The sequence below is a fragment of the Ovis aries genome, chromosome 3 (genome assembly GCF_016772045.2).
Source record: "Ovis aries strain OAR_USU_Benz2616 breed Rambouillet chromosome 3, ARS-UI_Ramb_v3.0, whole genome shotgun sequence".
NCBI lineage: Eukaryota > Metazoa > Chordata > Mammalia > Artiodactyla > Bovidae > Ovis > Ovis aries.
Genome location: NC_056056.1, coordinates 214,862,026 through 214,882,440, shown reverse-complemented (window position 1 = coordinate 214,882,440; position 20,415 = coordinate 214,862,026). Strand labels below are relative to the sequence as shown.

Here is a 20,415-nt window from a genome sequence, read left to right as displayed (position 1 = left end):
TGGAGAAAGGGAACCCTCTTCCCTGTTGGTGGGAATATAAATTGGTACAGACATTATGCAGAACAGTGTGGAGGTTCCTTAAAAAACTAAACACAGAGTTAACGTATGATCCTACAATCCCACTCCTGGGGAGTATCTGCAGAAAGTGTTAGTCACTCAGTCGTACCTGACTCTTTGTGACCCCATGGACTGCAGCCCACCAGGCTCCTCTCTCCATGAGATTTTCCAGGCAAGGATACTGGAGTGGGTTGCCAATTCCTTCTCTAGGGGATCTTTCCGACCCAGGGATCAAACCTGGGCCTCCTGCACTGCAAGCAGATTCTTTACCAACTGAGCTACAAGGGAAGCCCTTTGTAGGAAACCATAATTCAAAAAGGTACACACACCCCGATGTTCAGTGCAGCACTGTTTACAAAAGCCAGGACATGGAAGCAACCTAGAGGCCTATCAACAGAGGAACGCGTAAAGACGCGGTGCGCATAGACTGTGAAACATTACTCAGTCATAAAAAAGAATAAGTACTGCCATTTACAACAGTATGGATGGACCCAGGGATTACATACTAAATGAAGTAAATCACAGAGAGGTAAATGTACGGCATCACTTATATGTGGGATTTAAAATATGACACAAATGAAGTTACTATGAAACAGAGACAGACTCATAGAGAACCCGCTTGGGACTGTCAAGAAAAAGAGTGGGTAGGAGAGCGATGGGCAGGGAGATTGGGGTTGGCGGATACAAACTTATATACAAAATGGATAAACAAGGTCTGACTTCAGCACAGAGAAATAACATTCAATATCCTGCGACAAACCATGATGGGAAAGAATGTGTATGCGTGTGACTGTGTCACTCTGCTGCACAGCAGACACTAATCAGCACGACACTGTGGATCAGCTACACTCCATTAAGAAAAAACAAAGTGAAAACGGAACAACACAAACAGCATGGCAACTGAGCAAACAGACTGCTCCTGGGACTCTCCCTCTTACTCTGAATTCCAGTCACACCTGAAATCATGCCTGGAAATCGTGCTGCAGGGGGCATTCAGAGTCAGCCTCCCCTCCAAGAAATCACTAGAAGGGAGTCTGCGTTCCTGGCCCTCCACCCAGCTGACAAGGAACCACATCACACTCTGTAGACGCCCAGGTGCCACAGCTCCCACATGGACACACACTAGATGTCCATCCTCAACCGGCATGAGTCACACAGAGGAGGCCCACCACCGTTCTCATGCATTTGAGTTTTTTACTCCTGTAAACGGCATTTCTAGAACCCTCTTGATGATGTGCCTATCTCACTACTGCTCCCCACCCTCAATGCACGCAGATGTGGGCCCAGTGAGAAAGGCATGCAGAGAACTGGGCCAGGAGTAAAGCCCTGAGAACATGTTCCCCGAGGGTCACTTCAGGACAGTCCTTTCTAAGTGGGGCTGGGTGACGCAGAGCTTGCACACACAGATGCCAGGTCCATTGTGTCAGGTTCGAATCGGTCTCCCCACTTAAGAGCTGAATGAAGGCAAATAACCACCTTTGTGCCCTGGAGCTTCCATCCACACAAACAAGAATACTAGTCAAAATTCCCTCAAAGCTTATTCTGAGAGTGAAGTGAGTGAGCACAGGAAGGCTCCGCTCGAGCGGAGACACAGCAGGCACTGCAGCTGTGCGGCATGGTCACCGCGTCCGCGGACTGCGGCAGGCTCACCCAGAGACATTCAAGTGAAAGGGGTCAGAGGCCAGTTGGCACTTTGTTTCCTAGTCTGCATAAAAAGACGGGCCACCAATAACCAGGGCAGATGGAGGTATGGGGCGGGGAGGCGGGGAGCGCGCACGCACACGTTACCTTGGCCGTTCTCAGGCTCCTGCACGTCACTGCCGTCCTGTGTCCTCCCAGGGTCCCCTGAGGCAGGCTTGGGGGCCACCAGGCCCATGGGTGGGAAAGGGCCAGGCAGGCGGGGTGGTGCAGGCTGGCGGGGGTGGTAAGGCACGCCTGGTGGGCACCCACGGGAGGAGAGCTGCTGCATGGCCAGCATCTCGGGGCTGTCCAGCATGGAGTCCCCACCCTGCACGCCTCGCAGGGCCGGGGCCGGAGCTCCAAACAGAGAACCCAGTGCTGGGGCTGCAGGGGGCTGGAGCCGCTGTGCGCCAGGTTTACACGGGGGGTGCAGGTACCCTGAAGGAGGAACGCTGTGAGGTAGGAAGCCGGATTGTTCTGTCCACTGGTTTGGGGGGAGGGGAGGTCTCATCACTCGGGAATCCATCATGTGACCCAAAGGGCGGGGCTGGTGAGAAGGTCCTGGCCCCACGGGGGGCTTCTCGTCTGGCCCCAAGGGTCCTGGGTTTGCAGCACCGTGGCTCCCATTCCAGACCGCAGAGTGCACTCGGCTCAGGTACTTGTAGGGTCGGTACATGTGGCCGGGAGGGACTTCTGGACTCTCAGGGAAGTCTGGGGGTCGGGCTGGAGCACCCCCGTGCCTGGGAGGAAGGAGCCCTGGCTGGAAATGAGTGGGGGGATACACGCGCCCATCCTGGCTGGGGCCGCTCATCTGACCAAGTGGCAAGGGTCCAGGTCGAGAGCCCATGTCAGCAAGGGAGGCCAGCCCTCCGCACGCCAGCTTCTCATCAGGGGGGCCACACCCGGGGCCTCGGTGGTGGTTAATTCCAGCTGGAGGCTGGCAACAGAAAAAGGGAAGCTGTGTTAATCCCGTGGTTATTCAATTTACCCAGGGGAGAGATGATATTTCTGGAATACACCTTTGCACCTGCACGCGCTGAGCAGCCTGCTTACCTGTACCGCCAGAGGCGGGGGCTGCAGGCCAGGCCCACGGGCGGGCGGACCCGGGGCTCCAGAGGACACACTGACTTCAGCAGGATCCGAGCCTCGGAGAGGACAAAACGCTCCCTGTCCTGCTGGCCTCTGGAGGGCATGGGGCGGAGGCAGGGAGGAGGAGGAGAGAGTACACCCTTCACGTCCTGAAGACCAGGCTCTGGCTCATAAAGGAGCCCCACTGCCCCGGCCTACAGACGGCGGAGCAGCGGCTTCCATCCCCACCCTCAGAGCCCCTCCCCACCTGCTCCCCAGGAGAGGTGCATTTATGTACTGGATATACCCCATTCTTTGAATTACAAGGAGCGAGATGTTAATTCAAATTTTTGCCCCACTGAGAACATGTAGTTCAAATGACTAACAAAAAGGATTTAAGACAGATGAAGACTAAATGAAGATGGGGGGAGAACTTCACACTCCCCCAGCCCCTAATCAGGAGACGCCACTACGGGATGAAGCTGATCCTCACTGGCTAGCTTGAGAAGATAGGCTGGCCGGGTCCACCGAGACACAGGGGCCCAGAGAGGCAGCTGCTGTTTGAGGCACCCACCTGGCCAGGGGGCTGCACGGAGCTGCTCTGACTAGCCCCAGAGGCAGCGGCGCGGCGGCCCAGGGGCAGCGCCTTCCCTCCGTTCTCCGCGGGCTGCCTCCGGCCCGGCGCCTCCGAGTCCCGGGAGCGGGTGCACACGTGGCCCCGCGCGCCCCGCCCCCGCCTCTTCTCCCGCCTCTCCTCCTCCCGCATCCACGGCTCCTCGTCTGTGTCCCCGTCCTCCCCAGGAAAATGCTTCAGCATCGCCCGGTGGAAGCACCTTTCCAGGTTGTCCGACATCTTGGTGTACTCTGCGGGACAGAGAGGTCTGAGCCCCCGCCCCGGGCAGGCCCCCAGACCACTTCCCCCCAGTCAACTGCGGGTCTGCCGGTCTGCATGCCTCCTGCCTTCTAGGCTACAGACACGAGACGGGACACAATTTCTAGCCCAAGAAACTGTCCAGCTTGTGTGGCTGGCACAGTGGGCCCTGGATCCCAAACCGGTAAAAATTTAAATTCTTCAGTGCCAAACTGCAGAAACATTAAGTACAGTCACTGAGCCTCCAAGCTTCGGCACCTACAGCACCACTGGCTGCATCACCTAAGGTCTGCCCTGCGACTCCAAGACGGCGGGTGAGCAAGGCGCAGGAGGACCAGGCCCAGGACAAAACCAGGACCAGCAGCCGCCACGCCTCTGGCTGTGGAGGACGGACAGAGCCGGGCACCGCCCAGCCCATGGCTTCAACACACCCTCTCTTCAGGGTCCTGAGAAAGGACTGAACCTGGAGACTGGAAACGCCTGTTTTTCTTGGTTCTGCTGCTGCAGCAGGCTAGAGCCACAGCACCCCTCCTCCACTCACCGCTGCTCTCCCCATTGTACTTCCGACAATTCCTGAACATAGTCTTCATGTCGTTCACAAACTCCTCCTTGGTACAGTATAAACCTCCATTCAGTTTCTTCTCCATGCTTGAAATATCCATGGGGACCTACAACAGGCCACACTCGTTAGTATCACTGGAGCAACAGAGCTTTGTAGTCCCCACACTAGGAGCTGTTTGAGAGCCTGGGACGCACCCAGCACCCAGCCCTGAGGAGTGCCAGCTGACTGCACAACAACACAACCAGCAGAGAGGCACGCGCCACAGTCATGCAGCTGACAAGGCTTCCTCTACCTTAATGATCTGGTAGTAGTTAGGGGCATACGACTCGTCCACTGGTTCCAAAAAGGGCCAGGAATCCTTGTGAGCCTTCACCACGTCCAGAACTGAGGAGCCAAAGAGAAGAGAAGGGTCAGCACACGCACCTGGGGACACGCTCGGTGAGACACAGCAGTGGAGCATGGGAACTGACCTTTGTACATGGCGGTGAAGTCATCATCCAGCTCGAAGCTGTGAATCAGAGCGAGAAATCAGCAGTGACTGACACCCCCTTCTCTGCCCAGAGCCCTGGATTCAACCTGACACACAGCTGTCCAGACCAAGACTTGGAACAGTCCCCAGGAAACCTCTGTAAACCTCTGCTAAGATAAGTCTGTAACACTGACGACCTCCAAAAACACGAGGGAGTGAGGGTCAGCACACTCATCCCCTCCTTCCCTCATCTACAAAATGACAGCTGGCCCGATCCCACACCACGCAGCTGAGGAGGGCTAGGGGCACTCTGCACTCACGGGTCTCTCGTCCTCTTCTCGGCCCGAGGCGGGGACTGGGGGTCCAGGTGGGACAGCTGTGGGGGCAGTGCCTTCCCCTGGGCCAGCAGCCAGGCCCGCTCCTCCCTGAGCCGGCGCCTCTTGGCTCGATCTGTGAGAACACAGAGCAGAGGCACGTCAGGACTCCACAAGGGAGACGCGCACTCGGCTGCGCCCTCTGCCGACCTCTGCTGACAGGCGTGCCAGAGCAAGAAGGCTTTAAGGGACTTCTGTCCTGGGGTCCTGGTAGGTAGGGGAATGAGCAAGAGAGAAGGAAAGCAGAGGGCCGACAGTCACCCTCGCTGACCACCTCCAGCCCTTTCTATGTCGCCCACACAAAGAGTATCTCCTGTTTAGGACCAGACCCCAGTCCAAACACACCAAGAGGACTGTGCAAGCCCCCTGAAGTGCTCACACTGGTTATCCTCAATCTGTGCCCGGCCCCCCGCCTCCGCCACAGCTGTCCGCCCCCATCCACACTGGTGCAGGAGGTGCCAGGGAACTGAAGAAGCCAGCGGGACAGCCCAGCAGCTGGAAGGGGAGGCATCCTCTGGTTCCCAGACATGGCCACGAGAAACACACTTGCCAGTGCACTGAGGGCCTGCTGGCAGTGGGGGAGGAAGAAGCAAGGACTCAGGACACCACCAGAAGGCAAGACGCGTGACGGAAGGTGCCCGGTGGGAGCAGACAGGGCCCGCAGACGCCCACTCCCACCAAGCTCCCTCTGCTCCAACTTCATGCCCGGGTAGAAATAAACTTGTATGTGTAAGAGAACCTATACCTGCTTTAATTATCAGAGGCATTTTGCTATCAACAACTTTTACTAAAATTGGTTTCTAAGGAAGAGAATGATTTCAAGCCTAAAGAAAAGTAAAACTAAATTAATGAACATCCACGTATCAAACTGTTAAACATTAGGTGTCATGAACTCAGTTTAGGATTTCACAACTAGCAACCAGTCAACCGATTCTTCACGTCATCAGAATCACTGTTTGGACATACACCTCCCCAGGCTCAGGCAAGCCCCGGGGCCCACGGGCAGATGCAGCGTCGGTGCCCCTCCACAGCTACCGATACTCCTTCACAGGTGATGCGACCACCTCACTCACTCCCACGTCGTGACGTAGTGAGTGTAACATGGAATTCTGATGTTCCTGTTTGCCTGTACCAGACAGGAGTGACCCAATATTTACTACCTGTCAACATGTGGCCAAAAAGTTCCTTCGATTTTTAAGTAAAAGTAAGACGAACAAAAAACAACAAAAAAAGTAAGTTGACTCGTTGGAAAAGACTCTGATGCTGGGAGGGACTGGGGGCAGGAAGGAAAGGGGACGACCGAGGATGAGATGGCTGGATGGCATCACCAACTTGATAGACGTGAGTCTGAGTGAACTCCGGGAGTTGGTGATGGACAGGGAGGCCTGCTGCTGCTAAGTTGCTTCGGTCGTGTCTGACTCTGTGGCCTGGCGTGCTGCAGTTCATGGGGTCACAAGGAGTCAGATACGACTGAGCAACTGAACTGTACTGAATTGATGACATTTTCCATTTGCACCAAGAATTTTATAGATTAATGCATTCTCCATTTTGTTTCACTATTTTCTGCTATTTTTCAGGCAACTTCATTATTCCATCTTTTTGAGCAAAGAACTGTTTCAGGTGCCTTTTACAGCCTTCTAGGGAACTGAAATTTTTTTCCTTTAGGAGAATTTTGTAAAGACCAAAACAAATGGAAATCCAAGGGTGCAATGTCTGGTGAATAGGGTGGATGAATCAGAACTTCCCAGCCAAGCTGTAACAGTTTGCCTGGTCATCAAAGAAACGCGCAGCCTTGCGTTACCCTGATGGAAGACTGAGTTTTCTGCTGACTAATTCTGCATGCTTTTCATCGAGTGCTGCTTTCAGTTAGTCTAACTGGGAGCCGGACTTGTTGGAATTAATCGATTGGTTTTCCAGAAGGAGCTCGTAACAGAGGACTCCCTTCCGATCCCACCATATACACAACATCGCCTTCTTTGGATGAAGACCAGCCTTAGCGTAGTGCTGAGACTTCCATTTGACACTTTTAAATATTTTCCTTCTCTGTTCTCACTGTGTTCATCCATTCTTTTCCCCACTTTGGTAAGCATCTTTATGACCATTACTTTAACTCTTTATCAAATAAATTACTTTTTCTGAGATTTTAATCTCCTGTTTGGAACATATTCTTCTGTGTCTTCATTTTGCTAGACCCTCTGTGTTGGTTTCTATGCAGCAGATGAACCACCACCTCCCTGTCCTAAAGGCGGAGCCTCCCAAAGGAGACCAGCCTTTGTGTTCAGCCCTGCCCAGCTCCGCCATCTCTCAACCCCCTGTGGTGCTTATGCAGACAGTCTGACGGATTTTGGTAAGTCCCAGTAGTTGAGAACGGGCAAAGACCTGTCAGGGTCCCTACCTCAGCACCTCAATCAGAGGTCGGGGTGAGTAAACCTGTGTGATGACGCCAGGAGGCGCGACCCCAGCGACACACAAGCCAGTCGGGCTGAGGGCACTGTGTGCTGGGCCAGCCGCATGCGAGCAAGTACGCGCAGGCCACACGAGGGCGTGAAAGACACTGAGGGCTCTGGAATCACCATCACAGTGCAGGTCACACGAGGGCATTAAAGACACTAAGGGCTCTGGAATCACTGGCACGGCCAGAGTGGAGTTAGCCTATCACGAATCAGAAGGCAGTAACTAGGAAGCAAGGGGTCATCACATGGTAAGGCCAGATGCAGCCCAGGCCCCGGGCCCCCCAGCCCTACCCCAGCCCAGCAGAGTGCTCCTACCTTCCACGGCCTTGACCCTCTCCTCCAGCTCCCGCTTCCTCTCCTCCTTCAGCAGCTGCTCCTGCTCCTTCTTCTGCACCGCGAGAAGGATCTGGCGCTCCTCCTCCTCCTCCCGGCGCTTCTGTTTCTCTAGCCTGCTGAGCACAGGGGTCTCCTGTGAGGGGACAAGAAGCTCAGTCAACACGTAATAAAGCAAAACCAGGCTTTTGCTCTGAGTGAAGAGTCCACATTTTCTATCCCACACGCAGCATCAGATAGTGGACAACTTCTGCATTAAATCCAAGTCCGTCTTGTCACCTGTGCAATCAGTGAATGAGTACACACACACACTCACAAGACACAACGGGGAGTGAACAGGAGGGAGTTGGGCCCGATGGTCACGCAACTTGTCATCTCCAGGAGACAACCTTCTGCAGAGGAGGCTAGAGCGGAGAGGAGACACCGATCTCCCCTAAGTAACGAAGAAAGGGGGAGACAGCACAGACAACTCCAGTCATCTGCATGCCTCAGAAACGCCTAACTTCTGTACTTTCCTCTACTAATCAAGCAATTAAAACAAAAGGAGGGTTCGGTGGGAAGGACCAGCATTCTGCCGTAAGGAATAGAAAAGAGATGAAGTGACAGCACAGAAATGCACCTGCCTAAGAAATTCAAGGAACGAAAAGATAACCAGGACCACTACCATCAATTGTTTCTCAAAGTCTTACTCTGGGTGTTTCCAACAGCGCTAGTTCTGAGTCATCTGTAGCCCACAGAACTCAAGCTAGGGCTGAAATCATTATGTTCAATTTCCTCCCTGGACTTCTGTGCTGATGTGTAAGGTACAACTTTTTCTTTTTTAAAATTATTATTGAAGAGGTAATCATTGTTACGTGTAATAACAGAGAATGCCTGTAAGATGCACAGATACAGAAAAAGGAAGCAGGTGTCTGCAAAGGGAACATGCACATCACACCAGCAAGAAACATCAATTATTCCAAGTCAGGTGACTAAGTCAGGAACACGTGTTTCTTTTCAGTAGAAAGAATATCTAAGAATTTTCTACGTAAATATCTTTATTCTGTGGAAATTACACAAGTGGTCTTGACGTGGAGAGAAAAAGACGATGGCAGACTGCCATCCAAATGAAAAGTGTTACTCGCTCAGTCATGTCTGACTCCTTGAGACCTCATGGACTACAGCCCACCAGGCTCCTCTGTCCATGGGATTCTGCAGGCAAGAATACTAGAGTGGGTTGCCATGACCTGCTCCAGGATATCTTCCTGATGCAGAGATCAAACCCAGGTCTCCTGCACTGCAGGCAGATTCTTTGCTGTCTGAGCCACCAGGGAAGGACATACAAATGTATGCCATACATACAAAATCATCATTAAACACAGAAACCAATCTGATTGAGGTTTTTTACTTTTTAATGGTCCTTACTCATTGGAAAAGACTCTGATGCTGGGAGAGATTGGGGGCAGGAGGAAAAGGGGACGACAGAGGATGAGATGGCTCGATGGCATCACCAATTCAATGGACGTGAGTCTGAGTGAACTCCGGGAGTTGGTGATGGACAGGGAGGCCTGGCGTGCTGCGATTCATGGGGTCGAAAAGAGTCGGACACGACTGAGCGACTGAACTGAAATGAACTGAAAACAAGTTTCGATTATCATTCGACTCAGAAATAGAAAGTGCTCTTGCCTAGATAACAGACCTTCTGAAAGTCATTTTTACTGTTCAAATTCTGAGCCTGACTTTAAAAGAGCTGGCTAACAAACAAGGTAAAAATCTTTCAGAGTAAAAGAAGAGAGATGAAAAATTTTTAAAAACTTAACTATTTTTATTGTACACACGATACTGTAGTCAGTCGCCCAAATAGGATTAAACAAAGTTCCTTGACTTCTAGATCCTATAACCAGAATGGCTGGTCTGCATCGGGTTTGAATGAGCCAGATGTGCTTTCAGAAATAAGGCTGCTGCAGGCATATCATGGATAAGCCTCCCACTGACAGGGAAGCACCTTCCCACCCTCTGCCCCTTCATCCCTCCACAGGTCTCTAATCACACCCACTGTGGCAACATCTCTCCCTTGCTGAGAGGTTGTGTGGAGCTGCTATTAACAAAGCAAAGCAGACCAAACCTCTCCTCTGCTCAGCTCAACAAGGATCCATGGATGGGGCGGCGGACAGGCAGGGGACAGTGAACACACGCCTGGCAGGCGGGATTACTTCCTTCAAAGAAAGTGCTGCATTTTCTACACATGAGACCCACTGAAAAAGCAGAGAAAAGCAAGTGCTAACCACACAGTGAGGACAGCATGAACGTGTCCTCCCCTGCCTAAGGAAGCACACGCTGTGGAGCACGCGCCCTCCTGCCACAACAAAGACGTTGCAGACGACAAGCATCTCAGCGACAACAGTGACCCGGCAAACAAACAGGACAGACGCCTCCCGCCCGGAGTCAGTGCGAGGAGGAGGAAAGGGGAAACAGGCCAGCATGCACAGCCTAGGACTATCTATGTAATTTCTTCCAACACACACAACAGGGTATTCTTCTTAATATGGAAAGATAGCTAAAGCAATTAACAGCTGTTGCTGTTTCAGTTGCTAAGTCTTGTCTGACTTTGTGACCACCAAAAAAATGCCACATGAGTACAAACTGCACAGAAGGTAAATAAAACAAATCCATGATCCTCAGAAAAAACAAAGTGGACTATTCACTCACAGCACTGCAAAAGATGAAAAAGGTGATGTGTCTGCAAAGACGTGGCAACACAGACAGCTCAGAGTGCTGGGGCCACAGGCCTTCCAAAGGACAAGCGAGACACATGTCAGGAACCCCGGGCAGGGTAACGACATTGTGTGACTTCATCTCACAGTTAGACAGCCAGGCAGTGTTTCTGAGTACGTTACAGTCAACAATATTTGAAATAGTGAAAAACTGTGAATATCCTATAGGTTTAAAATAGGTAAAATCACATAACTACTGTGTAGTCATTAAAATTGTTTTTCTGAGGAATATTTAATGAAATATGAAAAGGCTCATGACATTAAATGAAAAACACAGGTCACAAGTCAACAGGCAGTATGATCCCAGGTTTCTAATCAATGTACAGAGAAAAGGCCTGAAGCAAACACATGAAGCTGTAAACAGGGACCCTTGTTACTATGCCTCCTGCACTTTTTACAGTCTTCCCAGTTTTCTATAAGAATGAATAAATTATTTAGGACACAGAACAAGCCCTTCCCAAGTAAGCTGGGGGAATCATCCAGTCTTTCATGTTCTACAGTGATCTAATCTTTATTAACCTTTTTCATACAGATCACACAGTAGTGGGAATAAATTCTAAAATTCAAATGTTAAAAGTACCAAGAGGTTGCTACCATGTACAGATTTTACAGTGAGGCATTAAAATGGACTTTAAATAGATTAAGATATTTTGCTAAAATTGAAACAGGAATTTTTAAATTTTTTGTAAGAGTGTAGCTGATGTACAATGTTGCCTTAGTTTCTGCTATACAGTGAAGTGAATTAGTTACTGTTGTTATTTGGTAGCTAAGTCATGTCCAACTCCTTGGGACCCCATGGACTGTAGCCCTCCAAGCTCCTCTGTCTTCCACTCTCTCCTGAAGTTTGCTAAAATCCATGTCCATTTAGGTGGTGACGCTGTCCCACCATCTCATCCCCTGCTGCTTCCTCCTTCTGACTTCAGCCAGTTATACATGTGCACATATCCACGCTTCAGTCTATACTCCATCCCTATGCAGGTCATTACAAACCACCGAACAGAGTCCATCCCTATGCAGGTCACTACAAACCACCGAACAGAGTTCCCTGTGCTATACACTAGGTTCCTACTAACTATCTTTTATATATTAAAGCCAAAAATTTACAACTTAGGAAAATCATAAACGCCAAGGACTGCTGCAAAATCGGAGATCATTTAGAAACACACATAAAGACACTGAGGTGAAATTCACATGAAATGAACAACCATCAGTGCACAGCTGAGGGGCACTCAGCATCCTCACAGCGCCTGGCAACCACCATCTGGCTGACCACAGAGCACCCTCAGCACCAGAGACAAAGCCCTGACCTCCATGCCAGCCGCGCCGCAGCCTCACGGCTCCAGCCCCTGGCGACCACCAAGTGACTCTCTTTCCGGGGATCTATTTATTCTGGACATTTCACACAAATGGAATTATAGGATTTTTTGTCTAGTTCAGTTTAGTTGCTCAGTCGTGTCCGACTCTTTGCGACCCCATGAATTGCAGCACGCCAGGCCTCTCTGTCCATCACCAACTCCCGGAGTTCACTCTGACTCACGTCCATCGAGTCGGTGATGCCATTGAGCCACCTCATCCTCTGTCATCCCCTTCTCCTCCTGCCCCCAACACCTCCCAGCATCACAGTCTTTTCCAATGAGTCAACTCTTCCCATGAGGTGGTCTATCTAGTTAGTTGTTTTTAAAATACATTAATATTTATACTAAGCACATAAGAAGTAATAACTTACTCACTGGGATGATTTGAGAGAACAGCATTGAAACACGTGTATCACCATATGTGAAACAGATCACCAGTCCAAGTTCAATGCATGAAACAGGGCACTCAAAGCTGGTACACTGGGATGACCCAGAGGAATGGGATAGGGAGGGAGGTGGGAAGGGGGTTTGGGACAGGGGACACATGTACACCCATGGCTGATTCATGTCAATGTATGGCAAAAAACACAATACTGTAAAGTAATTAGCCTCTAATTAAAATAAATTAATAATAAAAAATAACAATTTAGTCAGCTGAAATTAGAGTATCTTAAAAAGGCAAACCGGTAAGAGTCAATCGCATATAAATAATTCTATTAAAAAATGAGCCAAGGATTCGAACAGACATTTTTCCAAGAAAGACACACAGATGGTTAGCAGACACGTGAAAAGAGGCTCAACATCATTAATCATCAGAGAAATGCAAATCAAAACCTCACACCTGTTAGAATGGCCATGATGGGTATCAACAAAATGACAAGAGATGGCAAGTGCTGACGAGGATATGGCAAAAGGGGGATTCGTGTGCACTGCTGGTGGGAATGCAAACTGGCACAGACACTATGGGAGAAAAGAATACAGAGGTTCCCTGAGAGATAAAAGACAGCATCTGATCATGTGGCCCAGCAGCTCCATTCCTGCCCATCTTTCCGAAGGAAGCACAAGCACCAGCCTGAGCATGCGTGCATCTGCCACAGTCACTGCAGCGCAGCAGCCGAGACTCAGACGCGGCCCGAGTGTCCCCCGGGGGGGGGAGGGGGAGGACGGGGAAGAGGCGGCGTGTGCACACCTGGCATTACTCAGTCACTAAAGCAAAATGCTGCCAAGTGCGACCACATGGATGACACGAGGGTATCATGGTAGGTGAGGTGAAGTCAGGGAAAAGCAAATACTGTACTCAACTCACCCACATGTAGAGTCTAAACACACCCAACTCAAGATACAGAGAATAGACAGGGGCAGGCAAGATGAGTGCAGGCAGTCGGCTGTACAGACATCCATTTATAATACAAGTAACTCCTGGGGATGAGACGGGCTTCCCTCATAGCTCAGAATCCACCTATAATTCAGGAGACCCCGTCGATTCCTGGGTCGGGAAGATCCCCTGGAGAAGGCATAGGCTACCCGCTCCAATATTCTTGGACTTCCCTTGTGGCTCAACTGGTAAAGAATCCGCCAGCAATGTGGGAGACATGGGTTCAATCCCTGGGTTGGGAAGATCCCCTGGAGAAGGGAAAAGGGATGAGATGCACAGCATGGTGACCACAGTCAATAATACTGTGTTGTATGTGAACACAGAATAGATTTTTAGAGTTACTCATCACAAGAAGAAACTCCATGTGAGGTGACAGATACTAACCAGACCTACTGATCATTCTGCAGTGTACGCGACCATCAAACCATTATGCTATACACTCGAAACTAACGTTACACACCAGTTACACCTCAAACAAAAAAATTGTCTGCAACTCCAAGAGCTCAACAACAACAAACTCAGAGCAGAGTGCTCACAAAGGCCCAGGACCTTCCTGTGTAACATGCTCCTGACCACCTCTGCTCACGGGGGCCCTTCTGCCCATTTCAATACCTGCCTGTCCCCCAACCTGCCTTCTCCAGGCTCCCCCACCTCAGGTTGCTGGCTGCAAACACTTCTACTCAGTGAGACACCACTTTGCCTCATACTTCCTATGCCTATTCTCTTTCACTATAATTATTGTTTTATAAATTCAGTAGTTCCCATCTCATGTGAATTCTCAAACAGTATCATTTTATATAAACTGTATCATACACATTTAGGAAAAAACATGCATGAAATGCACCAAGAGTGTTTTAAATTCCCATGCAACTTTCTAGGCAGTGTTGCCACCCCATGGAAGGGACAAGACTTGTGACCTGAAGTTACTTGCAGCAGTCTTTTAAACTGTAACAGTTTAAAGAACCAGTAAAGTCAATAAAAAATATACATATATATATGTTAATAAAAGTTAAAAAAAAAATCTTACACTATTTACACTGCAACATTTTTTCTTCCAAAGGGGGTATGAAACAGGGCTTAGAAATCCTCAACATTACAAACATAATCTGGCTGAAGCCCAGCCCAGAACTCCCCATCATTCACCCCCACCCCCACCCCCACCCCCACCAACTCCAGCAGCACAAAGAGGACCTGAACTCCCTGGCCACAGGTGTGCCCAGAGTCTCCTGACCAAAGAAAAAAAAAAGCACTGGAACAGAGTTTCAGAGGTCAGCAGAGTGACGCTTTGCCGGTATTTTCCCCGGAGTCATAATCAAAAGACTTTCTGGGGCAAGACGACTGGACTCCCGGGAGACCAGAAAACCTCCCAATAAGCCTTTAAAGACCTAAAGATTTTTTCGGCTGTTTAAACAGAAGCACAAAACTCATGCCATACCAGAGGCTTTCCTCAACGTACTCAGTACTGTAACAGACATCAAGAACCTCTTCAATATCAAGCAGAGCGGAATAGACAAACAACACTGCAAAGAAGAGCCAAAAACTTGAGTGTTTAAAGCTAAGCTTTTGCTGGCAATCAATGACGAAACTTCCTGTCTGTCTGTATTCAGATTACTGTGCAAGCTGAGATGTAAAATAGGACATTTAAGGCTTAGCCCAGGGTAGTGAGCAGAGATGGGAACGAGCTTTCAAACTGTCCAGGTAAACAGAGAGCAGGAGCCCATCCAGGCCAATGAGGCACAAAACCAGTTGAGAACTATGGCTGGACAGCTGACTGAGGCCACTCCAAAGCCAGGGACCCAGAGGAGGAGGAGACCTGGGAGATCCAGAAGTCAGGCAGAAGAGAGCCCTGCCCGGAGGCCGAAGAGACGTGTTCATATACCTTACGGGCCAAAGTAAAAAACAGAGGATGAGTCCAAACACATAGTAAACACAGAAATTCACGAGTGAGCATTTCCCTCTTCAGGGCTCAAGGCAGAGAGACAACCAGCTGTGACATCAATGACTGCAAGGCCAGGGGAGTCCATACTGGCACAGGCCATCAGACACAGCCTGCAGGAAGTGTTTTCTGACCACGCACTGCCTCAAAAGCCAGTGGAACATCTGTGCTAGGAGACACGGGGCTGAAAACTAGAGCAAATCTGGAGTAGAGGAGGGTGCCCCTCATTCCTGCCCCCACACTCTCTTATTTCAACACCACCCTCAGCTTCCCCCCTCCCGTGCAGTCCAGGTCTCTCAGACCTCTTAGCAAACGGAAGCAGCTGCTTAAACTCGTTTACTGCTCCAAACTACTTGACAGAGCAGAGGGCTCCATCGCGGGCTCCCGGCAGGCTCCAATCCTCCTTGCGATCTTGCTGGTGCACTTCATGGAACTTGCATTCACATCGCTGAACAAGGAGTCAATTTAAATTCATCCAGAATGGGGAACTAAGAAAGCTGTATGTCAACGGTAGCCAAGCCAATTCTTTCTTCGTTTTATAACTATTTGGAAATTATCATTTTTTAAAGTTTTAGTGAATAAACTTGAATGGTTCTGGAGCTTCTGATGGGATCCCTGTGTGAAAACTCTCCTAATTACTGGTCTGCTAAAAGCTTTTCTGCTGCATAATGCCAATTCTGATTTTTGTGCATATCACCCCCATTTAACTAAAGCTTGCATAGTTACAGTACTGGACAACTCTCAAAATATCAAATCCATTATTCCATCCTTTAGTTTCTAATGTCATGGTTCTTGAAAATTGCACTTAAGATTTAAGTGCTTCTCTCACAAAGAATCAACTCCTGAAATTTTCTGTAATAACACCACCTGTTTTATGCTTGTAAATTTTTCCCCTTAACTCCCTAATCTAAAGTCTTTTCCGTTAAAAAGGCAGAAATTACAAAAGAGTGTAAGCAGGTTAGGTACAAGCCTTACAGATAATTGAAGGGGCTGTCATTAATCATACAGTCTCTATTTAAATAGTAACTCTACGAAAACTAGATTCCACATCTCAAGTCCTGGACAAAAATGGTCACAGCGGGCTGTGGACGACAAGATCCGAGAGGAATCATCATTACCAGGACAAAGGACAGCAACGAGGAGACACTCACGTGAAGACGCAATTCCTGAGGCTCTGAGGTCAGGCCTACGACTCACCCCAGAGCACTGATCTGCTCAACAGTTACAAATGCCACCGAACTCACAACATATCACTGTCACTGCATCTGTCACTGTGTTCCCCTCCGCTGCCCCCGAGATGCGCTGCAGCAGGAATTGCTAACACTTCCTCCCCAGGTTTCAGGGCAGGGCTGGCATTCTTATGTTTTCTGTTAACAACCATTAAGAATCTGAAGCATCAATTTTATCGAAACTGGATGGTTATCAGGCATTGACCACAGAACAGGCACGCCAGAGAGTCACCTGGAGGTTACAGTGACAAGGAAGGTGTGGCTCGTGGCCTGGAGCTGCCTCCACAACTCCCGATGAAACAGGACAAGGAGACAGCTCGTGGGGGAAACCTCAGGCTAAGACAGTCCAGGGACAGCGCACAGAAACAACTCCAGCAGGGCTCCGGAGAGCCTCGGGACAGGCACGGGAGCAGACGGGACGCACGGCAAGAGGCCGGGACTGGAGTGCCAGGAGGTTAGAGGAGGTACTGAGGGAGCAACAGACAGCCCTCAGGCAGGTCTGAACTCAGAGTTTAGACCTGCTGTTAGAGGGAGACCACCAGATGAGCTTTCTAAAAAGAGGGGGAAGCAGCAGCATACACACAAGGAGAGGCGTGCAGAGCGTCTGCCGAGACACACTTGGGGTCCAGGAGCCATGAGCATGGGTGGAGCGTGAGGGCTAAATCCCAGGACCCACAGTAAGGAAAGCAAGGGCTCAAGGTCCTGCTCTTGGGGCCCGGAGGAAAGCTGGGAGAAAGAGGAAAGCTGGACCGCTCAGCAGAGCGTGGGGCCGCACAAGTCTCTGAGGAAGGCAACCTGCCCAGAGCGGCTTCGCCCTACGTGGGTCCGTGTGCGCACCTTCTGGGCGATCATGCTGCAGATCTCGGGCAGGAAGTCCTCGCTGAGCAGTTTGTAGAGCTGGCGCTCTCGCACAGAGGTCCTCTCCCGGAAACTCTCGGTGACCTGTCTCCACTCCTGCTCAGTCTGGCACAGGAGCCACCAGGAGCCTTGCCCTGGTCCCTGGGACCCTAGAAGAGAAGGTCAAGGTCAGGAAACAGGCCCATGGACGACCTCCTCCTCCTCTCTGCCCTCAGGTTCACCGGCGCCCTGGGTTACCCTTCAAGGCTGATAATGTATACTTCAGACGTTCTGGCTGCTCTCCTGTTCAAAACTAAAAGCTATGAGGTCAATACAAACACAACTATGGTGACCTTCACACTAATAACCTAGAAATGTTCCGATGCATCTGCTGTTCTGCATACGTGGCTTTGAGCTGCAGGAGTGTTCCTTGTTACATTGAGATACTGTAAATTGCTTTTTCTCCTCAAATGTTTGTATTGGATTACAGATTGCATGAACACAGTACACATCCTTATGTTGTAAAGTATTTCATGTTAAAAGAAAGCTCTTGAGAAGCTTTGCATTCATCCCAGTGTTAGGAGCCTATTACGCTGGGCCTGGGAAGGGGCTCAAGTGAAGTGACCTGATCCTGATCTCGAGTGACTCGTGAGGAGAGATGGACACAGGGCAACAATGTGCGAGGGGCAAGGAGGCTGGCGGGAAGACTACTGCAGTGGTCCCAGCAGTCTGCACTAGCCTCTGGAAAGTGACGTAAGCCCTCCAAGCCCTACGAAGGCCATTACCGTTTCTCGTCTGCAACTCAGATGCTGAGGAGTTCTCTTCCTGCTTGTCACTAGAACAAAGGAAAGGGGTCACCATTAAAACAAAAACACGGCCGAAATTTTCTGTGCTTCCCTAGAAGGAAGGCACACTGGCTTCCTATTAATACCAGAAAAGTGTGTGTGTGTGTTTGCGTGTAATGCACATTGGCTTACTATTAATACTAGGAGAGAGAGAGAGAGAGTGTGTTTGTGTGTGTGTGTGTGTGTGTGTGTGTAAGGCACAGCAGCTTACTATTAACACCAAGTGTGTGTCTCTGACACGTCAACAGAGCAAGGTCAGGAACACGGAGGCGGGCAAGTTGGCAGAGAGAGGGGAAGGACGACACACAGGAATATGGCACCACTGCCCAGGAGAGGAGGAGCTCAGTGTCGACAGTTAAAGGCCAAGGAAAGGGCTTGCTACCCGACCAAGGCCTGTACTGAACACGAGACTGTTGAACTGACCCCCACAGTAGGCTGACGTGAGCAACACAGGTTCTGAGGCTGCCCACCCCCACTCAAGGCATGCCACCTTGACCTCAGCAAAGTCAACGAAATTCCCTGGAAAACGGGACCGTTCGTGATACGAGACACAAACACACTCAGTGTTTCGTGACCAATAGTGTTGTCTCCCTAGACCATGAAGGACATGCTCTGGATGTTCTCGCCCTGCACAGCCTCCTGGAAGAATGGAAATGACCCGCGTCGTTGCTGTGCAACAAAGGCAGCCACAGGCCGCACTCACCCACTCGGCAGAAGCGCGGCTGATGTGACTGAGGAACTGAACTTTAAATTTTATTTACTTTTAAAAAAACATTAAAAATTATTTTAGGGACTGAACTTTCTCTCTTTTTCCCCCTTCTACATATATCTTACTGTATTTTTTTTTCATCATTCTTAAAAAAAACAAACAAACAACTTTTTGGAGAAGGAAATGGCAACCTACTCCAGTATTTTTGCCTGGAGAATCCCCATGGACAGAGGAGCCTGGCAGGCTACAGTCCATGGGGTCTTGAGGACTCAGACACAACTGAGTGACTAAGCACACAGTTAATAAAAATGAATGGTGTTTAGTAAAAAAACAAAAACAAACTTAACTGAGGTATAGTTTCAGGTGTACAACACACACAGTGACCACAATGTTTAAAGATTACACTCCGTATACAGTTACTATAAAACACTGGCACATCCCCGCGCTGTACAGGGCGGCCCACCAGCCTTTTGTGAGACGTACTCATTTGAAGCTCTGTCCCCTAGCTCGCCCCTCCCCTTCTGTTTCCCCACTGGTCACCCCCGGTTTGTTCTCTGTATCTGCTTTGTTACATTCACGAGTTTTACTTTTCAGATTTCACAAAGTTTTATTTAATTTAAAAATACTTCAATACTGCACTGTATTCAGAACCCTACAGAATAAAGTCACCAGCAGAGGGCAGCACAGGAGCACTGGGCTTGTGAGATGAGGACACCCCACTGTGGCTCTCTGATTCTGGGGCTCAAGGGAACCAAAGATGAAGGTAGAGAACAGCTTGCTGGATTTACATGGACGTGTAGGCTGCTAACAAAACCCAGAAACTGATGTCTTGTGTGTAAAACACAATGACAGGACTATTTCTCACAAATTCTGGTGGGAGGAAAGCTTGCATTCTATAGTCAAAATTTCAGAAAAGTTAAGTGGAACATTGATTGTTTAAAAAAAAAAAAATTCTGATTGACTGATTCATAATCAGATCCCTAAAAACATTTATTAGCAGTTAATAAGCAACACAGTGAAATCTGGTCCACTTTAGGCATTTAGCTTATTTAAGCAGTTCTAACAATAAACCAGAGAACAAGGAAGCAGTTTTCCCTGTGTTATTAGAATTTTTAAGACTGTGACTTAATTTCCATAAGTGAATAATTATATATCCGATCCTTAAGTAAAAGGTATAAAAGTATTTTTACCTAGTACAGGTCAGACCCTCAAAACTCTTATATTGAGATTCACATGGTGGATATCCCTAAAAGACAATGACATACTAAAATGAAATTTCCCAGGACTTCCCTAATGGTCAAGATTCTGAGCTTCCACTGCAGGAGATCCCTGGTTGGGAAACTAAAATCCTGCCTGCATGAAGCACACTGTGGCCAAAAAATTAATTAAAAATTTCCCAAAATATAACAATCTTTTTCTTTGCTAAAATTAAATACCAAATAAACACTTAAAAATTTTTAAGGTCTCATCTTAACAAAATGAGTTCTAACACAATAAAGCACGTTTACT

The 20,415-nt window shown here is 49.2% G+C and overlaps 1 protein-coding gene across 2 annotated transcripts in view; it reads right to left on the bottom strand.

Annotated features, from left to right (window-relative positions):
• LOC101117325 (chromatin remodeling regulator CECR2) overlaps nucleotides 1–20,415 on the bottom strand; it is a 118,046-nt gene that overhangs the window by 7,633 nt on the left and 89,998 nt on the right. For both annotated transcript variants that reach the window (XM_027968051.3, XM_042248249.2), the window contains exons 6-15: nucleotides 18,138–18,187; nucleotides 17,353–17,522; nucleotides 7,850–8,003; nucleotides 5,028–5,157; nucleotides 4,709–4,746; nucleotides 4,531–4,622; nucleotides 4,218–4,344; nucleotides 3,380–3,669; nucleotides 2,791–2,919; nucleotides 1,846–2,674 (exon numbers count right to left, since the gene is read on the bottom strand). In XM_027968051.3, the coding sequence (XP_027823852.1) occupies nucleotides 1,846–2,674; nucleotides 2,791–2,919; nucleotides 3,380–3,669; nucleotides 4,218–4,344; nucleotides 4,531–4,622; nucleotides 4,709–4,746; nucleotides 5,028–5,157; nucleotides 7,850–8,003; nucleotides 17,353–17,522; nucleotides 18,138–18,187 (2,009 nt within the window). The remainder of the gene's footprint in view (nucleotides 1–1,845; nucleotides 2,675–2,790; nucleotides 2,920–3,379; nucleotides 3,670–4,217; nucleotides 4,345–4,530; nucleotides 4,623–4,708; nucleotides 4,747–5,027; nucleotides 5,158–7,849; nucleotides 8,004–17,352; nucleotides 17,523–18,137; nucleotides 18,188–20,415) is intronic.